Source organism: Perca fluviatilis, chromosome 5 (assembly GCF_010015445.1).
Source record: "Perca fluviatilis chromosome 5, GENO_Pfluv_1.0, whole genome shotgun sequence".
NCBI classification, from domain to species: Eukaryota; Metazoa; Chordata; class Actinopteri; order Perciformes; family Percidae; genus Perca; species Perca fluviatilis.
This window is the reverse complement of record NC_053116.1, coordinates 19,488,925-19,508,603: the sequence shown is the minus strand read 5'-3', so window position 1 is coordinate 19,508,603 and position 19,679 is coordinate 19,488,925. Positions and strand designations below refer to the sequence as shown.

Genomic DNA, 19,679 nt, shown 5'->3' with positions numbered 1-19,679 from the left:
CTATAAAGATACAATTTGCCTGTTCTCAGTATTAGCACAATATTTTACGATTGTTAGTTTATTACCTGTGACGATATATGCTAAATGTAACGTCTCTTTGACATTAGTAACTGACCTATCTGGGTGCGTTTTGAGATGCCTGATGAAGTTCGACCTTGTTGATCCGGCATCATTTATCTTGGTGCCACACACCTTGCATGTAGCTGTTCACTTACTGCCACTATTTACGAAGTTATTGAAAGCAAAACTAATGACAGAAGGCACAACTCCGGGAGGACTTTGTGTCGCCATCGTCAATGCATTTTTTGATATGTGAGTGCCCGCACATAGGCATAGCTCATGCATTACATTGCACATTATGGCAAAGGGCTGGGGACATGCAGCTCATCATATGTTTCCCCAACATATATTCGCCAAAAAAGAAAATAGAAAAACATGAATACATTTAGATTTATAAAGCAGTAATTGAATGAAAACTCGAAGCTCGAGTCCGAGTCAAGTCTGAAGTCTTTTGAGTCGAGTCGCAAGTCAAGTCTGAAGTCAGCTGTGACTTAAGTGCAACTCGAGTCCGAGTCCCATCTCTGATGTCTATTGAATCTTACTAGGTCTCTGGCCTGCCCAACCCACTCATTTTTAATCTAATATTTTGGTTTGTCACTCACCACAAAAAATTCTTCTTCTTTTGAAGGTTTGGTTTTGTGTCTACACAGGGGTAGAAAGAGGCAGGTAAAACAGAAAGAAAAGAAGAATGAGAGAAAATATATAGGCAGAAGTATGCAACACTGTGCTCCCTCACCTTGAAATTGCAGTGTTCCCCTTGATAAAAGGCTAATAAGCCTAATCAGGCCTGATTAATTACACTGATAGGCACAGCCTATTTGATGACTTTATCTGTGTTTTGCACCGGGCTGAGGGGATGATGGCGTTCCTCAGGAGGAGCTGGAAAGATTTAGCCCAAGTGAAGGTTACTGGTGCTAGAAAAGAGAAAGTATGTGGTGGGATGAGTAATTCTCGGGGCATACAAAGGAAAGAGTCCACCGAAGTGAGTGGTAGGACAATACAATTTGTTCAAGGGCTTGTGTCAGGGTTTGGTGATGAATAGATAAGGTATGGTTACTTTTAAATGTGTGCTGTTTTCTCTGCACTGAATCACCGTTTACTTGTCAGTCTCTGAAAAATCAAGTCGAGGGAGTGTCTGTACCCCTCTGAATGATAGCACATGTACTGGGGCTTTGTATTGTACTCTTGAGAATGGCAAATTATTCTCCTCAGAGGCCCTTTTCAAATTATATTCTCTTGGTCATTACAAGATAAATCAATGTGGCCTTAAGCCATGTAATCACCACCGTTCACCTACACATTGAAGGGATTGAATCGCTGCCACTGCCATTGATATTGACAGTAAGAACAGTAAAATATATTAATATGTATAAGTAGGAAATAATGCTTGTTCTTCCTAAATTATTTATTAATGATCAGTTGGAAGAAAATTTTAGTTTGGTGAATTTAGACCTGGTTCAGATTTCAGATGTCATCAAAGTGAAATTAGTTTCAAATGAGAAAACAGGACTTCTAAATATGTTGAACATGGGCACACAGTTTCATAGGTCAGTTCAAGGTCTCATGGCATGAAAATTTCACTTTGTGAGGTTTTTTAACATTAATATGAGTTCTCCTAGCCTGCCTATGGTCCCCCAGTGGCTAGAAATGGCAATCGGTGTAAACCAAACCGTGGGTATCCTGCTCTGCCTTTGAGAAAATGAAAGCTCAGATGGGCCGATCTGGAATCTTGCCTATATGTCGTCATAAGGGGAAAAGTTACCTCCCCTTTCTCTGCTTTTTTGGTCAATGCCACACCCCCACCCTCCACCTTGCCCGTTCATTGTGGGACTGGCTCTAGTGGCTGTAATTCTGCACCAAGGCTGAATTTCGGGAAAGAGACTTCAGATACAGTATTAGGGGACCACTAAGTGTCTATATAAAAGCATCCAAAAAGCAGCATGTCATAGGACCTTTAACAATTTTACATTGCACCTGTGCTCCTGCAATGATGGACTGTAACCACAATGAGAGCTTTTCAGTCTTTTCAAGACTAAATTGCAAACAATGAATACACAAATCAAGATACCACCTTAAAAAATGAATGATAAGTTTGCCGGGTTCAGCTGGAATTTACATTAACATTTAGTTTTACTCCCTCTGTTGGTGTATGTGTAGATCATTGACATGTAAACATACACATACATATGTATGCTTTTGGGGTTCTACTCTAAAATGTATTCTAAAAAATGTAATCGCTTGAGGATCTTTATCTCTTTGTTGTCTTTTTTTCTGCCTCGGCTGTAGCTCCCTGTTTGGTACCTCAGACTTCAGAGCCTTTCGGATGCAGGGAGCCATGTGTTCTATATTTGTCTTTCTCTATGATTTATTAATAGTCTCCCTAGTATGCGCAGTACTAAAATACAGTGCAGGCAGAGTACCACATGCAGCATCTGGCTAAGAAGGGAGTGTGCGAGCTCAGCAGCTTTCCGCTGTAACATTGTGCATGTCTGGGATGATCCAGGGCTTCAGGTTACCTCAGTACGCAAACTACTCTCTGACTCAGCACTTCAGTGACCCAGTCATTCTAAACAGTGATAACACGATTCAACATTCAAACATTTCAAAACTAAGATACATGATTCTGAATGACAGATACTCCAGTATTTAGGTGTATTTAATTGTTAGTGAAATGACTATATCTATTTCTTCATGTCTCCAGTATGAATACTTCAATGCAGTGTTGATCAATGAGGTGGATGATGTGGGGAACAGCGTAGAGCTGGGAGGAGAATTCATCCTGCAACCCAATGACCACTTTAACAACCTGTCAGTGAACCTCAGTCTCAGCGTGGTCCAGGTGCCCACCAACATGTACAACAAAGGTATGTTTACCTCCTGCAATGTATTACAATCATATCATTATAAAGTACAATACGTCTAAGCCTATCTTGAACAGACTATTTTGCTGAATTGTTCAATTATTTAGATAATTGAAGCCCCAACAATCAGTACAACAGTTAATATGTGTGCTGGTGCACGTGGATGTACGCGTGTGTGCGGAGGAGGATTTGAGTTCATTAACTGTAACTCTTTGGATTACCCCTACCACACACTAAATTAATTAGCTGTTAAATAATCAGACTTTCTGCTAATTTACAATCCACTCAAGTCCAACCCATGAAGTCATGGCCTCGTACCATGCTCAGTGGACAGAGTGAATGTCATGTCGGCTTAACCCAGCTACCAGAGGCAAAGAAATTATATGGAGAGAGCGAGAGAGAGAGGAACAGAGGGAGAAAGCAAATGAGAAAGAAAGTAGGTTAAGTCAGACTGATGGAAGGTTTGAGCAACAGATTAATTACATCTAGGTGAAAAAAAAGGGAAAAAGCAAGTGAGAGTGACAGGAGAAGAGGGAATGAAATGGAAAAGGAATTGAATGAAAGGGCTAGGAGAGTGAGGCTGGCAGGCCGATACAGGGAGAGGAAGAGTAATTTTGATTTGATTCACGGGCAGATGATTAAAATTGCACACACACACACACACACACACACAGAGCGAGAGAGCTTTAGAGTTTTAAATCTGCAGGTTTTGCTCACTGGTTGTGATAGCATCGATGTATTGGCTGGGACTGCAGGGAGCTCATTGGTTGGCAAAGTTTCACAGTTCTGCAAAAGGAGATTAAGTGACTCGGGGGAAGGAAACGGTTTGCTAATGTTTCTTCAAAACTTTTGGAAATATTGTTAAAATGTTCTCCTTTTGAATGAATTTGCAAAAACATTCATGCAGTATGCAGCATTATCAGTATTTTTAGCAAGGAATTTTAATGTTTCTTTACTGCTTGCTCAAGCAGACATTTTTTAGCAGGTTAAGTTAGCAGAACTACGTTTAAAAAAAAAGACGTTTTGTTGGTTTGCGTTTGTTGCTACAGGTGCAGGTGAGAAAATGAAATATGATCCAGGATATCCAGTTTTAGCAATACATACTTGTCAGATATCTAAACACTGCACCGTGAATTATAATAATATAAGACAAGATTTGCTGCTGCATTTAATTGCATCCAAATTGGCGCAAGGTTCTCTCTGAAATCACGGAAGAAGCTACGTTCTTTTACCGAGTGCTAATCTTTGTCTAATTACATCCGTGCTTCGGAAACCCTCCCCACGCGTAGTAGCAAGACACTGTCTTCTGAACCTTTTTTTTATGCAGTAGAGCAGCCTGTGCACATCATAAATGGTTTGGTGGCAGCGAAAATGAATTAGAGGTTAAGTCCATGATAGCAGAGAGCTGCACGCCCCCGGAGATTAATCGCAGGAGGAACACACCACATCAAACATCCATCTTCCAAACATCGCGACCAAAACACAACCTACACCATCATACTTTATGAGGCTTCACGACAGGAACATGTACCATCCACGCAGCGAAGCCATGTACACATTTGTAGCAGGTCGATACACTCTAATGTCCATGCACTAACCTTTATACTCTTAAGATGGAGAGGTGTTCACATTCACGTGAGCACATGCACTAAAAAAACACATTGCTTCCCACTTCTTTCCCGTTTCTACTCATGCTTCCTCGCTCCTCTTGTTAATACCATCCTCCCTAATCATCATCATAAGTAACCTATGAAAGTGAAGTTGATTTCAGCTCAGATCGCTATGACTGGTGCAGCAGTGGGTAACCTACACAGTTCTACTTTTCAATCTTGAGTACAAGTGCGATTATATAAAATCATGGGAGCTCCTTTGATCAGATTAAATGAAGGAGTGCATTAGTTGAGATGAATTTAAATGACAGCTTAGGGGAAAAAGTAGAGCCCATACTCTCTCCCTCATCATGATGAGTTCAGATTGTAATAGACACTCAAACTGCACCAGAAGTGACTGTATTGTTGTGTAAATGGGGCCTGGATCAAATCCAGCCTCCTCTCCACTTCACTCCATAAAGGTGGTTGGGTGTTTACTATCAAGAGAGGGTTTTAGTGTGCTAGCTTCCAGAGGACTAATTCGATCATGGCTTATTGGCATGACTGTTGACAGCAGAACAATGTTGCCAGCATACGTAGGCGATGATGGGAAACCTGTTATCTACTCTCTCTCTCTCTCTCTCTCTCTCTCTCTCTCTCTCTCTCTCTCTCTCTCTCTCTCAGTCCATTAGGTCCTTGTCTGTCTAACTGTCTCCTTTCTACCTGCCTTTCTGTCTGCTTCCCGGCTTTCTTTTTTTTTTATCTCTCTCTTAAAGGCTTTTGTGTGTATGCCCTACTGTATGATTCTGTCTGTCTATCTGCTCATTCTTTTCTGCTTCCATCTTCCCCATCCTGCTTCTGAACCAAGCAGAATTGTGGTAGTACTGTAAGCAGCTGTAATAAGCTTGGCTGTCTAGTCGCAAATCGGTTACATTCTTGACTAGCAGCCTGTTAATTGAAAATAAGTTTTAATGATTGGACATGCCCTACCATATATCACAATCAGTTTGGATAGAGTTATTAGTAGATACACATGAGCCACTGGAGTCAAAAGCTGAGATGCCAGCTACTGTGATCTGCTAACCTAGTTAACTGTAGTAGGAGTTTTTTCCCCCATCATGATTGGATTTAGCTGCTTCCTCATCAAGTTGTGTAGAATAAAGAAACTGAGTTACCAAGATAACAGTTGATCAAAATCAATAATTTTCCTTTGCAGACAACAACTGAAGAAAAATCAATAAGGAAATTTAGTTTTAGTAAAGTCTACCCATCTCATGGTTTTCACTTGATGCAGCTCTTTTGCTTTAGCTGTCTAGTTGGCAGATAGTGCACAATGTGCAATGGTGGGTGTAAGAGATACTAAGCCACAGTGCAGTTGGTGCAGCCTGAGCAGCAAATACAAAGCCAGAATGCAGTAGAGTTTTCACAGAAAGTATACACAATGGCACAATAGATTTTCTTTTTCTTTACTCTCATCTTTTCACTCTGTTTTACTGCCAACACTTTCCCTGTGTAATGAATAGGTCCTGATAGTGATCTGTGGAGGTGCAGTGTATAATATGATATAAGTGGATGAGCAGGCACTAGAGAATACCTGTTCCAACCTCCTCCCCTGTAAAACAGTGTTAATCTTTTTACTCAAATGGTGCTGTTTCTTTCCTCTCCATGCTTCTCTTCGTCTCTCTTTCTTTTTCCCTTTAATCCTTAGACTCTGCAATCGTCAACGGAGTGTACTGGTCTGAGGCCTTGAATAAAGTGTTTGTGGATAACTTTGAGAGAGACCCATCACTCATATGGCAGTACTTTGGCAGTGCCAAGGGCTTTTTCAGGCAGTACCCAGGTAAGTGTGTGTGTCTGTGTTTGTTTGTGAGTGTGGAGCAGTGTTTGGTGGTGGCTGTGTGTGTTTGTGTGTTTGTAATTAAGTCGCTGTCTCCCTAAAGCAGAACGAGTGGTGTATGGGAATCTTCAGTGACTGACAGCTAGAGACTAGAGGCTAGCAGGGTGTGAGAGAGGAGGAGGGGGAGAGTAGATAGAAGAAGAGAATGTGGGGGGGAGGGGGTGGGGGTAAAGAGAGACAGGTGAGAGAGTTTGTTGAGATTAGAGAGTGGGTGAAGAAGATGGATAAAATTAACTTTTTCAGGTGAAGTGGAGTGAATAAGAACAGGAGTAGAATAATAATGAAAAGAAACCTGTTGAATGTAATTGGTGAATATTATAATATTCTATATTCTATGTGGCACATAATATGGAAAAACAAATGGAAATATTATTTTTCTTATTTTTTTATCTTCTGACCTTATGAACCTGCATATAAGTGTTTTTAGTTATGCTTTTTAATATCACACGCCCACTTCTCCATCTTACATATATCATTTGTGCAGCAAAAGGCCTCCTCCATGGTCCATTGTTAGTTTCCTGAACTGGAGGCCTCCAAAGTCACTGCTGCATACAGATTCTAAATTATTTTCTTTCTATTCTTTTCCCTTAAGTTCACTAACATTAGAAATAAATTGTCACTGTGAAAACAGTGTGTTCTGTGGGTTATTTAAGCCGTTTCTTATATGAACTCTGGACAGTGTCTGACCAATCAGGTGCGGACATTGTCCGAAGTTTCTCTTTCTCATACATAGCACACAACAGGTGATTGTCGGTGTCAGACACGTTCTCAATTACTGAAAATCCTCTGTTTGGTTTAGATGAAGGGTGGTGCCTGCGTAGAGCATGCAGGACGTAGGCTATGATGCAGAATACACTGCGGTCACGTAGGCGGTGTGTAATTTGGTAATAAACTTCTGAGTCTCTTGCTGTTCCTTACATTTGTCTGACGATTTTGGTGTCAGCCCTAACAGACAGAAGTTCCTGAATCTCTTCGTCTCTTCAGTTGGACATTGTTGTTGCAGCCTTCGTTTAAATCACCCTTCTTCTTCACCCTAGGGTGTTTGTTTTATTCCAGTTTTGTTCCAGCTGCATAAGAGAAACATCATTAGCACGCCCATTTTCACTGTGTGAATTTTCCAGAAAATAAGCTGCTCTATTCACACATGGGCTCAATCGGACTTTACACAGACTTTGTTCTAGGGAACTGGCAGGGTAAAGTCTGTTTAATGTCCTGTCCAACTGATTCGGACATTCACATTCTCACATATAGCTCCTCCATGTAATACCTAGATCATTTTTGCATGTGTGTAATTTGTTAGTTAGTTTCTAGATAGGGATGTGTTGATTGCTCTGAGCACTACAGTACATTCACCTCCATTGTACTGGAGTGTCAGCAAAAATCTCACATATCTGCATGGCCAAATGCCACTAGAAGTGAGTGAGATAATGTGTATTTTTGTAATTCGGCTGAACTGAATGCCTAAAATTAGCAGACTGCAGTAGGGGCAGAGGAAGTCTTAAAAACAGATGAATGTTTTAGAAAAATGACAGAAAAAGCAATGTGCTTAGGCAAAAAGCCTTTAGGACTCAAAGAACCAGGCCACCTTTTATCTCTTTCAGCCAAGGTAACAGTTTGTTTTCTAACTCTAGCACTATTGCAGTTCATCGTTTATCTTTTGAGTTGTGATGCTGACTCTCTCTCTTCAAGGGATCAAGTGGAAGCCGGATGAACACGGGGTCATAGCTTTTGACTGTCGTAACCGGAAGTGGTACATCCAGGCTGCCACCTCTCCAAAGGATGTGGTCATCCTGGTGGATGTCAGTGGTAGCATGAAAGGTCTCAGGCTCACCATCGCAAGGCAGACTGTCTCCTCCATACTGGACACTCTTGGGGACGATGACTTTTTTAACATCATCGCTGTAAGTCCACGCAGATATGCACACAGCTATGAGGGGGATACATATACTACTTAAACTCTACATTTTTTATAGATACACACACATACACAAACACAGGCTCACATCCTCTCCTCCTCAGATGAGAGGAAATGCTGGAACAAATCAGCTTTCTCTCCTGTCACGCTCACAACCAATTAGCAGTCAGTTGAATGAAGATTTGAATTGCAAAAGAGACAGTTGTGATTGGATCCTGCCTCAGGCACCCAAACCATTGTTATCGCATCTCAGTCTGATGAAACTCCATAAGTGTGTGTGTGTGTGTGTGTGTGTGTGTGTGTGTGTGTGTGTGTATGCCTGCCTGCCTGCCTGCCTGCCTGACTGACTGAGTGTGTGTGTGTGTGTGTGTGCGCGTGAGGTAGTGTGTGTGTGTGTGTGTGTACGTGACCACGCACTTGCAAGTGTGTCTGATGCACAATTAAAACGTATCTAGTCACTTTGCCAGCCTCCATTGTCTTTCTCCGAAGAACAAAGTCTTCATTATCATTTGTTATCCTAATCATGTTATTTTGAAAATTATTCTTTTGAAAAATAAAGGAAAAGAGGATTTAGACAATCTGGCAGAAACACATTTTTTCCCCTAACACTCTTTAAAAGGATGTGTGATTTTGACTCATCTGTTTCTTCTTTCTTCTTTTTATTTGTGCTTCATTAACTGTGTTACCTTCTATATGAAGGACATTTTCCCATAGAAGACAGTTGTGTTAAAGTTGTTATGGGTTTTGTTTAAAGTATCTGCAGTGAGAGTTTCAAGCTGCAATGTATACATACAGTACACACATAGACAGACACACAGATGCATATGCATATAGACACAAAATTGCTGGCTGTGGAGGAGCACACTTCCATTCCCTTTCTTGGACTTTGAAGTCTAATTCATACATGCATTAAATTATGAGTATTATCACAGAATGGCAGGCACTGGATACATTGTGTGCATGTGTGTATGCTTTTCATCAAGATGAGTGAAGTTTCTAACATCTTAACATTTTGCATTTTTAAACATTTCTGTATATACAGCACAATTAAAAGTGACAAAAAAATGATTACTTTAATTATTCCTTTTGTATTCTTTTAGTACAATGAGGAATTGCATTATGTAGAGCCATGCCTAAATGGAACTCTGGTCCAAGCAGATGTCACCAACAAAGATGTAAGTCTTTCTCTCCTTGTCTCCTGTTGTTTTTTCCTGTTACAATCAGTTAGAAGTCATTCATGGTTTATTGTATATTACACACAATACACATTATGAAAAGATTTAACTGACTGATATTGGTATAGGCTTAAGACAGTATGCAGTATGAGTATTGCACATTGCCTATGGTATGTAATCACATGAATCTACACTGAGCATGTTTGTGTGTATGTGTGTGTTTGTTTATGTATGTGTGACCTGTTAATCAGCCTGCTTGTGGAAAGACAGTGACTCTGGTGCGAGTGGTAATACTCTGATAGCGATTACCAGATGGCAGGAGAGAGAGAGAGTAGAGACTGAGCTGGGTGACGGGTCCTTAAGAGAGAACTCCACTGATTTTACACATCAAAGTCTGTTTACAGGTCTTGGGGAGTGAAACAAAGTTGTATAAAGCCTTGTGCGGCTCCTGAGGGGGCTGTGCAAAATTTGATAAATTGCCATAAGTGATCACTTGAAGTTTAAAAATGAAATAGAAAATCTGAATCTGTGGAGTCAGAAAGAAATGAGCATACCAGACGTCTGTAGCTCACTCCTTCTCTGCTTGAAGCTAGCGGCTCAAGGCTACATTAGCCGCTACTAGCATAACACACCCGATCCTCTGACCGAATTGTGCATTGCGGGTATTGTAGGTTTTGACAAGAAGGAAGAAGAATGTGTGGAATTAAAAATATATATATCTCTGGTTCTGCTGCATTTTTTTTATACTTTTTTTCTGACAGTGTTATAGCTGTGCATTGCTAAATTGGTGGAGTAAATTATGGTTTGACTTTTCCTGAGGCAGTGAGTAGCATAAATGTTATGGGGAATGTTTGTATGTCTAACTGTGTTTATGTGTATGTACAGTAAACTGATTGAGCTGTGCATACAAGACATTTTCATTAAGATGGCACATGAGAATCCTTGCAATTACTGTGGCATGACCCTCTTCTTCATCTCTGAATCTCTTCTTTATTGTCTACAGTATACTGTACTCTCTCCAGGTGCCCACTAAAATGTACATCTCTTCCCAATTTTTTTTAAATTCCATATTAATATGCCATTTCTAAATGGAATTAAATTCAATGACCTCTATTACCTCTAGTCTAGGCCTAATCTTTGGGGCGCAGCTGTTTGTGCATGGACTACTTTCTATGCATCGTGTGTATGTACTGTAGAATTCTGTGTGTGTGAGTGTGTGTGTGTGTGTGTGTGTGTGTGCGTGTGCGTGAGTGCGTGTCAGCAGTCTGTACTGGTAGATACAGTTAATGTCTTTTACTGCCGTTTTTTTGCGTTCTACCCACTGCAGTTTTAACATAGACATCTTTTCAGCTGTTATGTCCTGCACGTTCTTAATGGGAAGGACGTTTTTATATGGATGCAATACTTTACTGCAATATCTGTCCAACTAATTTTCTGCCTCTCTTTTCCATGCATTTATCAGAATTGCACCTGCCCCCATGTTGGGATCAATAACGTGCCATAAAAATCCAAACCTTAGGCTATAGCAAACAGCATAGCCTAAACTGCCTGTATCCAGGCTTCATTAAGCTGACTGCTGTGATCCTTTTGGAGTATAAAAGGTGTCTGGACCATTGAAGAGTTTGATGTCCAGTGTACCTTTTTAAGAGCCTTGTGGTGCAGCACAAACGGTTTGGCACATTAAGATTATGTGCGTGCGTGCGTGCGTGCGTGCACGTGCGTGTGCACACACACACACACAAACAGACTTTCAGAATCTGCCACTTTAGTTCACTGCTGCGCCAGGGATTGAACATAGCCCACTGTGCTGAGACATATCACTTCAATCTTAACTTTCTCACACACACACACACACACACACACACACACACACACACACACACACCCCCCCACCACACACACACAGAAACACAGCAGGTTAACTTTACCGTGCTCCAGGGTACAGCCTTTTGTGGAACCGATTAACCTTTTTATCCACGTCAAAGAAAAGGTTGTGTCTTTTTGCCATCTGGGGATGTTGTCAGGGACGCTGGAGGTTGTTTTTGTGCACATATGTATTGTGTATATGTGTGTTGCTGAAGCTTACACCTGCATGTGTGTGTGTGTATGTTTGCTCTCAAGTGAGCAGGCTCTAATATGGCCTTTATGCTGCTTGGGCCCCCTACTGTGTGTTGAGAGACATTTCTCCTCCAACCGGGAAGGAGCAGAATGGAGGAGATTAATGTAAAGTGAGTGAAAGGAAAAGTGTAGTAAAATAACCTAGACCCTGAAATAATCATATCTTGTATGTAATGATTTGGTTGCCATTGATAAAATAGAAGTGTAGAGGGAAGAAGAGGGTTGCTCACCTCCATAGGTGAAAATGTTGTTTGCAGTTAATTGGACAGAGACAGTCAGAGGCAACAGGAAATGTTTGAAATACCAACCACTGGATCTAAACAGATTCAATAGATTGAATTGGATAATAGGCTGTGTCTGTGTGTGTGTGTGTGGGTGTGGGTGTGGGATTTGCCTCCAGGCTGTTGCAAATAATGAGACATGCACATGAGACCTGTTAGGTTGCTGACAACATTAAACTCATCATTACTGTAATTGCCAGAGAGATAATCCACCCTTTGTGACACGATCACACCTATGAACAGACTCAGACACTTGCAAACACAGTAGACTGACCCGTCGTCAGCTTAAAAGAGGTGGAAGGAAAACAAGTGATTTTAGTTCTTTCAGTCAGTATGTGACATTTCACTCCAACGCAATGTGGCCTTTTTCGACAAAAAAACGGCTCAGGGCTCAGTTAAAGAGCCCATTAGACCATTGGTGCAATCTCTGTTCACACAAATGATGATGAATTAAGCTCAGTGAAATATGTTGTTTCTCTCTGTGTTATGAGCAAATAAAATGTTTTTAAAAATGTTTTTACCGTTGTTATCCCATCTTTGTCTCTCTTTTTTTTCTTTTCTCTCCTCTAATTCCTTCACCCTCTGTGTTTTTTCATTCTTGTTTGGTCTTCTTGTCGCCGTGATCGTAATGTTTCCTTCCCAAACGTTATTTTCTCAGCATTTCCGGGAGCACCTCGACAAGCTGTTTGCTCAAGGCATTGGTATGTTAGACATAGCTCTGACTGAAGCCTTCAATCTTCTTGGTGACGTAAGTTACACACTAATGCATGATCAACCCCCCTACACACACACACACACACACACACACACACACACACACACACACACACACACACACACACACACACACACACACACACACACACACGCGCACGTAGACACACTCACATGCACACAGAAAAGAAAGTGTCATGGACAAAATTAATTAGCACACTGTAATTAATAGCTAAATCAACAAAATAATGCAAAAACCAAGTAAACAAGGCACTTAATGACTCAGGTTACTAGTTTGACATCTCATTATGAACAGGCAGTTAATCATGCCCACAGACACACTCATTTACCTTTCCTTTCTCAATACTCTTATTTCGAAAACATGTTTCAAAGTGTATACTAAATGTCTCCGTTCTCCTCTATGTAATCTTTTGAGGTACATGTCATCTTAAGGTAGATGTCCTTGTTGCTTTAGTGTATGGGAAAGGAATGTTATTATTCCATTAGCTTTTATAACACAATTAACTTCCATGCTGTGAATGTAAGTCATATGAAGACACATTACATTCTCTAATGGGAAGTAACTAGATGATATGTTTGGTAAGTGTTTGACAGAAATAGATTTGGAACTGGTTTTATTCAGATTGGAGGGGATTTTTTTTTAAATTGTTTTTGTTCACCTACCTTAACCCCCCCCCCACTCTCTCTCTCTCTCTCTCTCTCCAGTTCAACGAGACTGGGAGGGGCAGTGAGTGTAGCCAGGCCATTATGTTGGTGACAGATGGGGCAGTGGACACATATGATGCCATCTTTGCCAAGTACAACTGGCCAGACAGGAAGGTAGTGTATTAAACACACAAGCACACACATTACACTATTGAGCAATTGGTTGTAAAATGAGGTCAGCTGAGCTCAATTTCCCATAATGCCTTGTTCGCAACTTCATGAACCTGCAACGTGGTATTCTAATGGCAAGCAGTGGACTAATGCCCTCCTGTGGCTGTGAATGACGTTTTAAACTCGCTGTTGAGAATCGGCCATCAGAAAATGTGGAAGTTGATCCATTTCACAGAATTTTAAGGAAATACCAAAGGTAACATTATCTCTCAAATACATCAATAAACAGAAAGAGTGAGAAGAATTATATTTTATACGGTTAGGGTATTGATTATAAATTATATGTAATTATTCTAATATCAACTTGCTGACCAAGAGGACTGAAAAAGAAAGGCAAGCAGTATTAGTATTTGTCTGAGTTTATTATAGAAAGTTTTTGACAAGCAGAAGGTAGTGACTGGACCCAGTATGAGTTCCTTTCAGAGGCTTTTAAGACAGAGTTAAGTATGGCCCTTACTCTGAGGACTGAGCTGTCTGTCTGCTGTCCTGCAAGGTAATTGTGGTGCTCTTCTGACAGGCCGTGAAATGAAATGGGAGGAGAGAGAGAGTAAGGAGACGTAGGGGAAGAAAAAGGGTTATTCTTAGGTCATTTTCTGTTGTAAAAGAATGACCATGGCGTCTTCACCCTTAAAAGGTTGAGAATTGAAGTACCATTCTAAAGGCAATGGTAGAGGCATACACCCTTAACACAGTGTATATTCAATTCAATTCAATTTTATTTATAGTATTAAATCATAACAAGAGTTATCTTGAGACACTTTATAGATAGAGTAGGTCTAGACCACACTCTATAATTTACAAAGCCCCAACAATTACAGTAATTCCCCCAAGAGCAAGCATTAGCAGTGGCTGTTGCGACAGTGGCGAGGAAAAACTCCCTTTTAGGAAGAAACCTCGGCAGATCCAGACTCTTGGTAGGCGGTGTCTGACGGGGCCGGTTGGGGGTGTGATGAACAGTGGAAATAATAGTCAGTACATACATGCATATGAATGTGAAAGGGTTCACGTTCAGTGCAAACTCTCATTGTCTCAGGTAAGTCTTTTAACACACATTATTACACACATAATTTTAATCTTGAACCTGTGAGTATATGTTCCATGCATGTGGGTGCCTATTTGTTACCATAAATGCTGCACTTCATGTATTTGTGTGTGTCTGGTGGTTGAAAATGCTCGCAACACCTCCTCCACCCTCACTCCTGCCTCAAGGCTGAACAGCAGTGAGCAGCACGCGAACAAGGCTGCTAGATAGTTCCATTTAGAAGAAGCCCCGCTGATAATAGAAGTCTTCCGTCTCTGTCACTCTCTCCAGTGACCCTCTCTCCCCGCTTCTGGTTTTTAATGGCTTCCTTCCAACCAGCCTTATAGCTTCACCACTGTAAAGCATCACACTGAGAATATGGGCATGTTTTGGAATATCTGCATACAGATGGCATTTATTCCAAAAAAGCTAGAAAGAAAAGATCGTAAGATCATAAAGAAAGCATTGCTGTGAAAAACAATATCTACTGTAAGGAAACACTGAACCACTTCAAATACATTCTATAATGAGTGTTTCTTTCATGTTACACCATGATTATTTTCAGAGAGATACTGTCACAGTTTTCAGATAACTGCCGTTTGTAGATAAAGAATGTCTTAGAAACTTACATATGTTTTGTTCTCACAAAGACCATTGTGGTGGTTTATTTAAGAGCAAAGGTCTCCCGGACTTTTAATGACGGCTTAATGAAGGCTTGTGTGTATTACCGATCTCAATAACTGAGTTAAAACAAGAGATAATCATACACACACAAAGCTTTATTTTCCAGTTATACTTGGTCTCACGAGACTCACATTATATTTCAGTTGTCGTTTTGCTAAGCAGAACAATACAGAACAATTAAGCAGAGTGCAACACATACAACGAAGGGCAATACAAAAACAAGGCCATTGCTACAAACACATGTAGAGAGTAATGAATCAGAGCACCAATTACAGTACAGTACATGTGGGTGACCAGATACTATTTTAATATTATGCGTTGTACTCTGCATCTACAGATGAAGTTCATCCACATCCTAAAACAGGAGCCAGATCAAATCAAACCCAGCGAGAGTTTCTTGCAAATAAAATGTATATTATTTCTTAAACTCATAAAAGTACAAAACATCCTTAATCAAGCAAATGGGAAAGGGGATCAGAATGTTTACAGCTTGCAATGTGGGTTAGGAACACAAGAAAATCTAAGTAGAATTTTGACAGAGCAGCACCCTCATGTGGTGCCCCTCCCTAAAAAAAGGCAATGGTTGATGGTGAATTGGAAATCTCACCACGTTTTAAAGGGACAGCATTGATTGGAACAGCAGTGGCGGTCCTACTTGACACCAAAAAGGTTGACCATTTCCTGTCTGTAGTGCTGCCAAATTCCTACAATCACCTGAGAGTGTAGACTCCACATCCCCAGACACCTGATCCTCTGACAGATTTTCTGTGTTTGGCACAATAAACCCCCCTTAGGATAAAAACCTGGGTTGTGCCATCAATGTATTATGAAAAACAGGAAAGGGTGTTCCAAGATGGCACAGATTCATACCAATTAAAGTTGATCACTAGGCGCATACACTGTAAAAGCTCTTAAGCCATTTTTTGCTCCATAGCACATTTGTATCTTTTCTCTGGCTGAGTTGGCCACACAAATGCCATAAAATGCAATGGTTGATATGGCACTAGGCCAAATTTTCTTCATAATTTTCCGGCCATTTTCTTTGAAACATGGCAAAAAGTATTTTTGTGCCAGAGTGAGTCACATCATTTGCAATTTAGACAGCAGCCACTGTGCCAAAATCAATGCAAAGGCCAGCACTGATTGTGGGGACTTGTGGTGTACTCTTAGCAACAACTGTGGGCAATCTTGCAGGGGCAAAGGGACACTAGACAACCCAGTCAACTGATGAAAGAGGCTGCATGCTGTCTTTCTTTGCCAGCGTGGACTGACCTTGAAGGTGAAGTTATAGAAAAACATGGAAGTGGGCCTCATGTACTTCCCTCAGTTTCAGGAGATTGATATGCTGGGCTACAAACAACCTTGCCCATGCTTGCTTGTGCCCTGTCCTTTGTGCACTGCCCATACCTTATCTGTCTCCACTATTTGGCAGTGCATCATGAGGCCCCACCCAGTGCCTGTCCTTTGCCAACATTGTTTCTGTTGTCCCAATAGCGAAGGGCTAACCATAACTGCCTGGAGACTACTCTGCAACATGTAAAAGTTGTTGTAAAAGACTCCATAGTGTAGTCGGCATGTGTAATAGGGCCAGCAGACCAGCATAGACTGGTGATACCATGAGTCCTAGGAGACAGAGACACAGTCTCCATGTGACCTTGGCTCTCAACCTGAATTGTGAGAGAAACTCCTTGAGTAGAGTCTGCCTCTTCCATGTGAGAGTCAATAGTGCAACCTTGAAATCCACCGCTAGACCCAGAAAACATGTCATCTGGGAGGGCTCCAGCCCCCTTCAAGAACAGGCAACTCCACACACACACTATATTTACTTTTCCGTGGCAATACTGTATCGATACACAGACGTCAAGTATCAATCTTTTATTATATATGTGTTGGTCAGTTTGCCTGATTGACAATCCCATTATGCAGCAATAAAATTGAAGTGAGATGAACAAACAGATAAATTGCTCTTTTTAGATAAAATAGATGTTGACAAAGTTTCCTTTTGGGGACATCATTTGAAATTGAGAAAAATGGTAATAAATTGTAATATATCGCAGAATATTGCAATATGTTAAATTCACAATAATATTGTATCATGACATTAGTATCGTGATGATATCGTATTGTGAGGCCTCTGGTGATTCCCACCCCTAATATTACACCCAGCTCAAACTTTTCTCCTAAAATCTGTCTAAATACTGGATTGATTTTCAGATAAATTGTTATTAAAGTAAAAGCTTGGAAAGTGATTAATATTGAGCAACTCCTGAATCTTTGCCAAGACCGATTAAAGTTGGGCCTATAATTATTTAGAAGTGTTGGGTCACCTGCTTTTAGTAATAGTAGAACAAAAGCGGACTCTGAGATAAGGAATTTCATTAAAGGTAAAAGGTAGATTAAAAAGATGTGTTAGTGAACAAGATGTGTTAGTGAACAAGAAATAAATTCAGCTGCTCTCTATAGAAAGTGTGGCACAAGGTCATCAGGGTCTTCTGATTTGTGAATGTCCAAAAGCATGAATGCCTTGTGTACCACAGTGGTAGTAACAGTGAAAAAGAAAAGGCTTGCTAACAGTTAGTAATAGAAAAGTTGTCAGTTTTAACATGAATTTACCTTCTCTTTCCTTGTTAGGAATGATCTGTATTTCCTTCAAATCAAGATCTCCAAACTAACACCACACTTCACAACATATTTCACTTTATAAGCTTCATTTTAGATTTTATTTTTTAGAAAGCTGCAACAACCTTTAGATCTGTTTATCCAAAACAGGGATCTTTCACCATGACTCAAATAAAACGATCATCAGCATCAGCAGACAGTGCCCATGTACAAACCCAATACATTTTAGGAATCATCATTTTCATGGATATGGTTTTGGTTTCAGGTTGAAACTTCAAGCTGAACTAGATTTGAATTCAGCTGGGATTTTATAACCAACAGTAGGCATGTCTGGTCCCAGATTATGCTACATATTGCATGAGACCATTAACATCAGAACAATTAACCTGCTATTACTTTGTAACAGTACGAGTTGTAACTGTGTGTTCTGGGCACACCTTACAGAAGTACTTATGGTCTTGGAATGTTTGCAAACGTTTATGTGAATATTAAACTGGAGAATAAATTATTATGTGCTGAATACATAATGTAGGAGCGTGAACAAATATAGTTTTTGCATAGTGTCTGTGCATCTGTGCATGCATGGATACATACAGATGTGTATACTTGTACAGTATGTCTGTGCATTTGTATTCTTGCATGCATGTGTACTTTTATTCCTGCCTATGCAAAATTTGTGCAGTGAAGTAGGTTGAAAATTGCATGCTGTAGCTCGAGCCCCTGCTAGTTTTTATCTGCACTGTACTTAACTCAGCTGTACAACTCGTCCATATTTAATAACCAGCCTGCCATAGTTTGACCTTCGTCTTGGCTACCAGCAAAGGAAAACAGAGAAACAGAAAATGTGACACTTCTTATCCGTAGCCCTACAGTACATGAAGCGGTTATGGTGGTATGATCATATCATCTGTGTTGTGTTCTCCATTATGTTTTTGCATTTTCCAGACCCTTCTGTTGGGAGAAGTCATCTAAAAATCACATAAAGATACATACATACATGCATACACACACAAACACAAACAGACAAATGCTGTCAGGGTGAAGGGAGGCAGTGAAAAATGCAGGCATGGGAGCTATGGCAGCTGTGCCCCCAGAGGCTTGCATCTGGTCCAATCTGGCAACATGCTCCTCCTCCACCATGCTGCACACACACACACACACACACACACACACCTGCCAACTACACCTGCTGCTTGAGCCAACTGAGCACAGACGTTAAAAAATGGGTTTGGCAGCAGAGAGTTTAGATGGTTTATCTGTGTTTTAAGCCTCAAATGTCTCCGTCCAGGCAACGCTGCCTGGAAGGCACTAGGATTAGGCAATGGTTATGGTTATGGTTAGGGTTAGGGTTAAGTTTAGCGTTAGATGCCTTGAAGTCAATGGTCCCAGCACTGCCTTGAAGTCGATTAGGCAATGGTTATGGTTATGGTTAGGCTTAGGGTTAGGTGCCTTGAAGTCAACGGTCGCAGCGCTGCCTGGAAGGAGACATTGGGGGCTTAAAACACCATCGAGCGTTTAGATGACACTGGATTAAGCACATAAAGCTTGGATTTGGCTTTTTCAACTCAAAATATTTACTTCATGGTTAATGGTTTACATTCATTTTAATTGCAGATTCTTAAAGGTGCAATATGTAATATTGTATGTAATACTGGCAGCTAGCGGTTAAAATAGTTGCACTACCAATTCAAAATACTGGAGAGTCGTTTCCCCCGCCCCCTCCTGCCCAGACTCGAAGTTCACGGGGGTTGCCAGGCTGAGACCGCAGCATTCACAACAATGTTGCTAGATGCTTTTCTCACATAGCCAGACATTACTTCACAGCACAGCAGAGTAGCTAACGTTAGA

General features: G+C 40.7%; 1 protein-coding gene across 1 annotated transcript in view; it reads left to right on the top strand.

Moving 5' to 3' along the window:
* Window positions 1-19,679, top strand: part of cacna2d3a (calcium channel, voltage-dependent, alpha 2/delta subunit 3a) — a 136,947-nt gene that overhangs the window by 66,971 nt on the left and 50,297 nt on the right. The window contains exons 5-10 of the mRNA XM_039800316.1: window positions 2,762-2,924; window positions 6,219-6,350; window positions 8,097-8,308; window positions 9,423-9,497; window positions 12,555-12,644; window positions 13,337-13,450. Of these exons, the coding sequence (XP_039656250.1) occupies window positions 2,762-2,924; window positions 6,219-6,350; window positions 8,097-8,308; window positions 9,423-9,497; window positions 12,555-12,644; window positions 13,337-13,450 (786 nt within the window). The remainder of the gene's footprint in view (window positions 1-2,761; window positions 2,925-6,218; window positions 6,351-8,096; window positions 8,309-9,422; window positions 9,498-12,554; window positions 12,645-13,336; window positions 13,451-19,679) is intronic.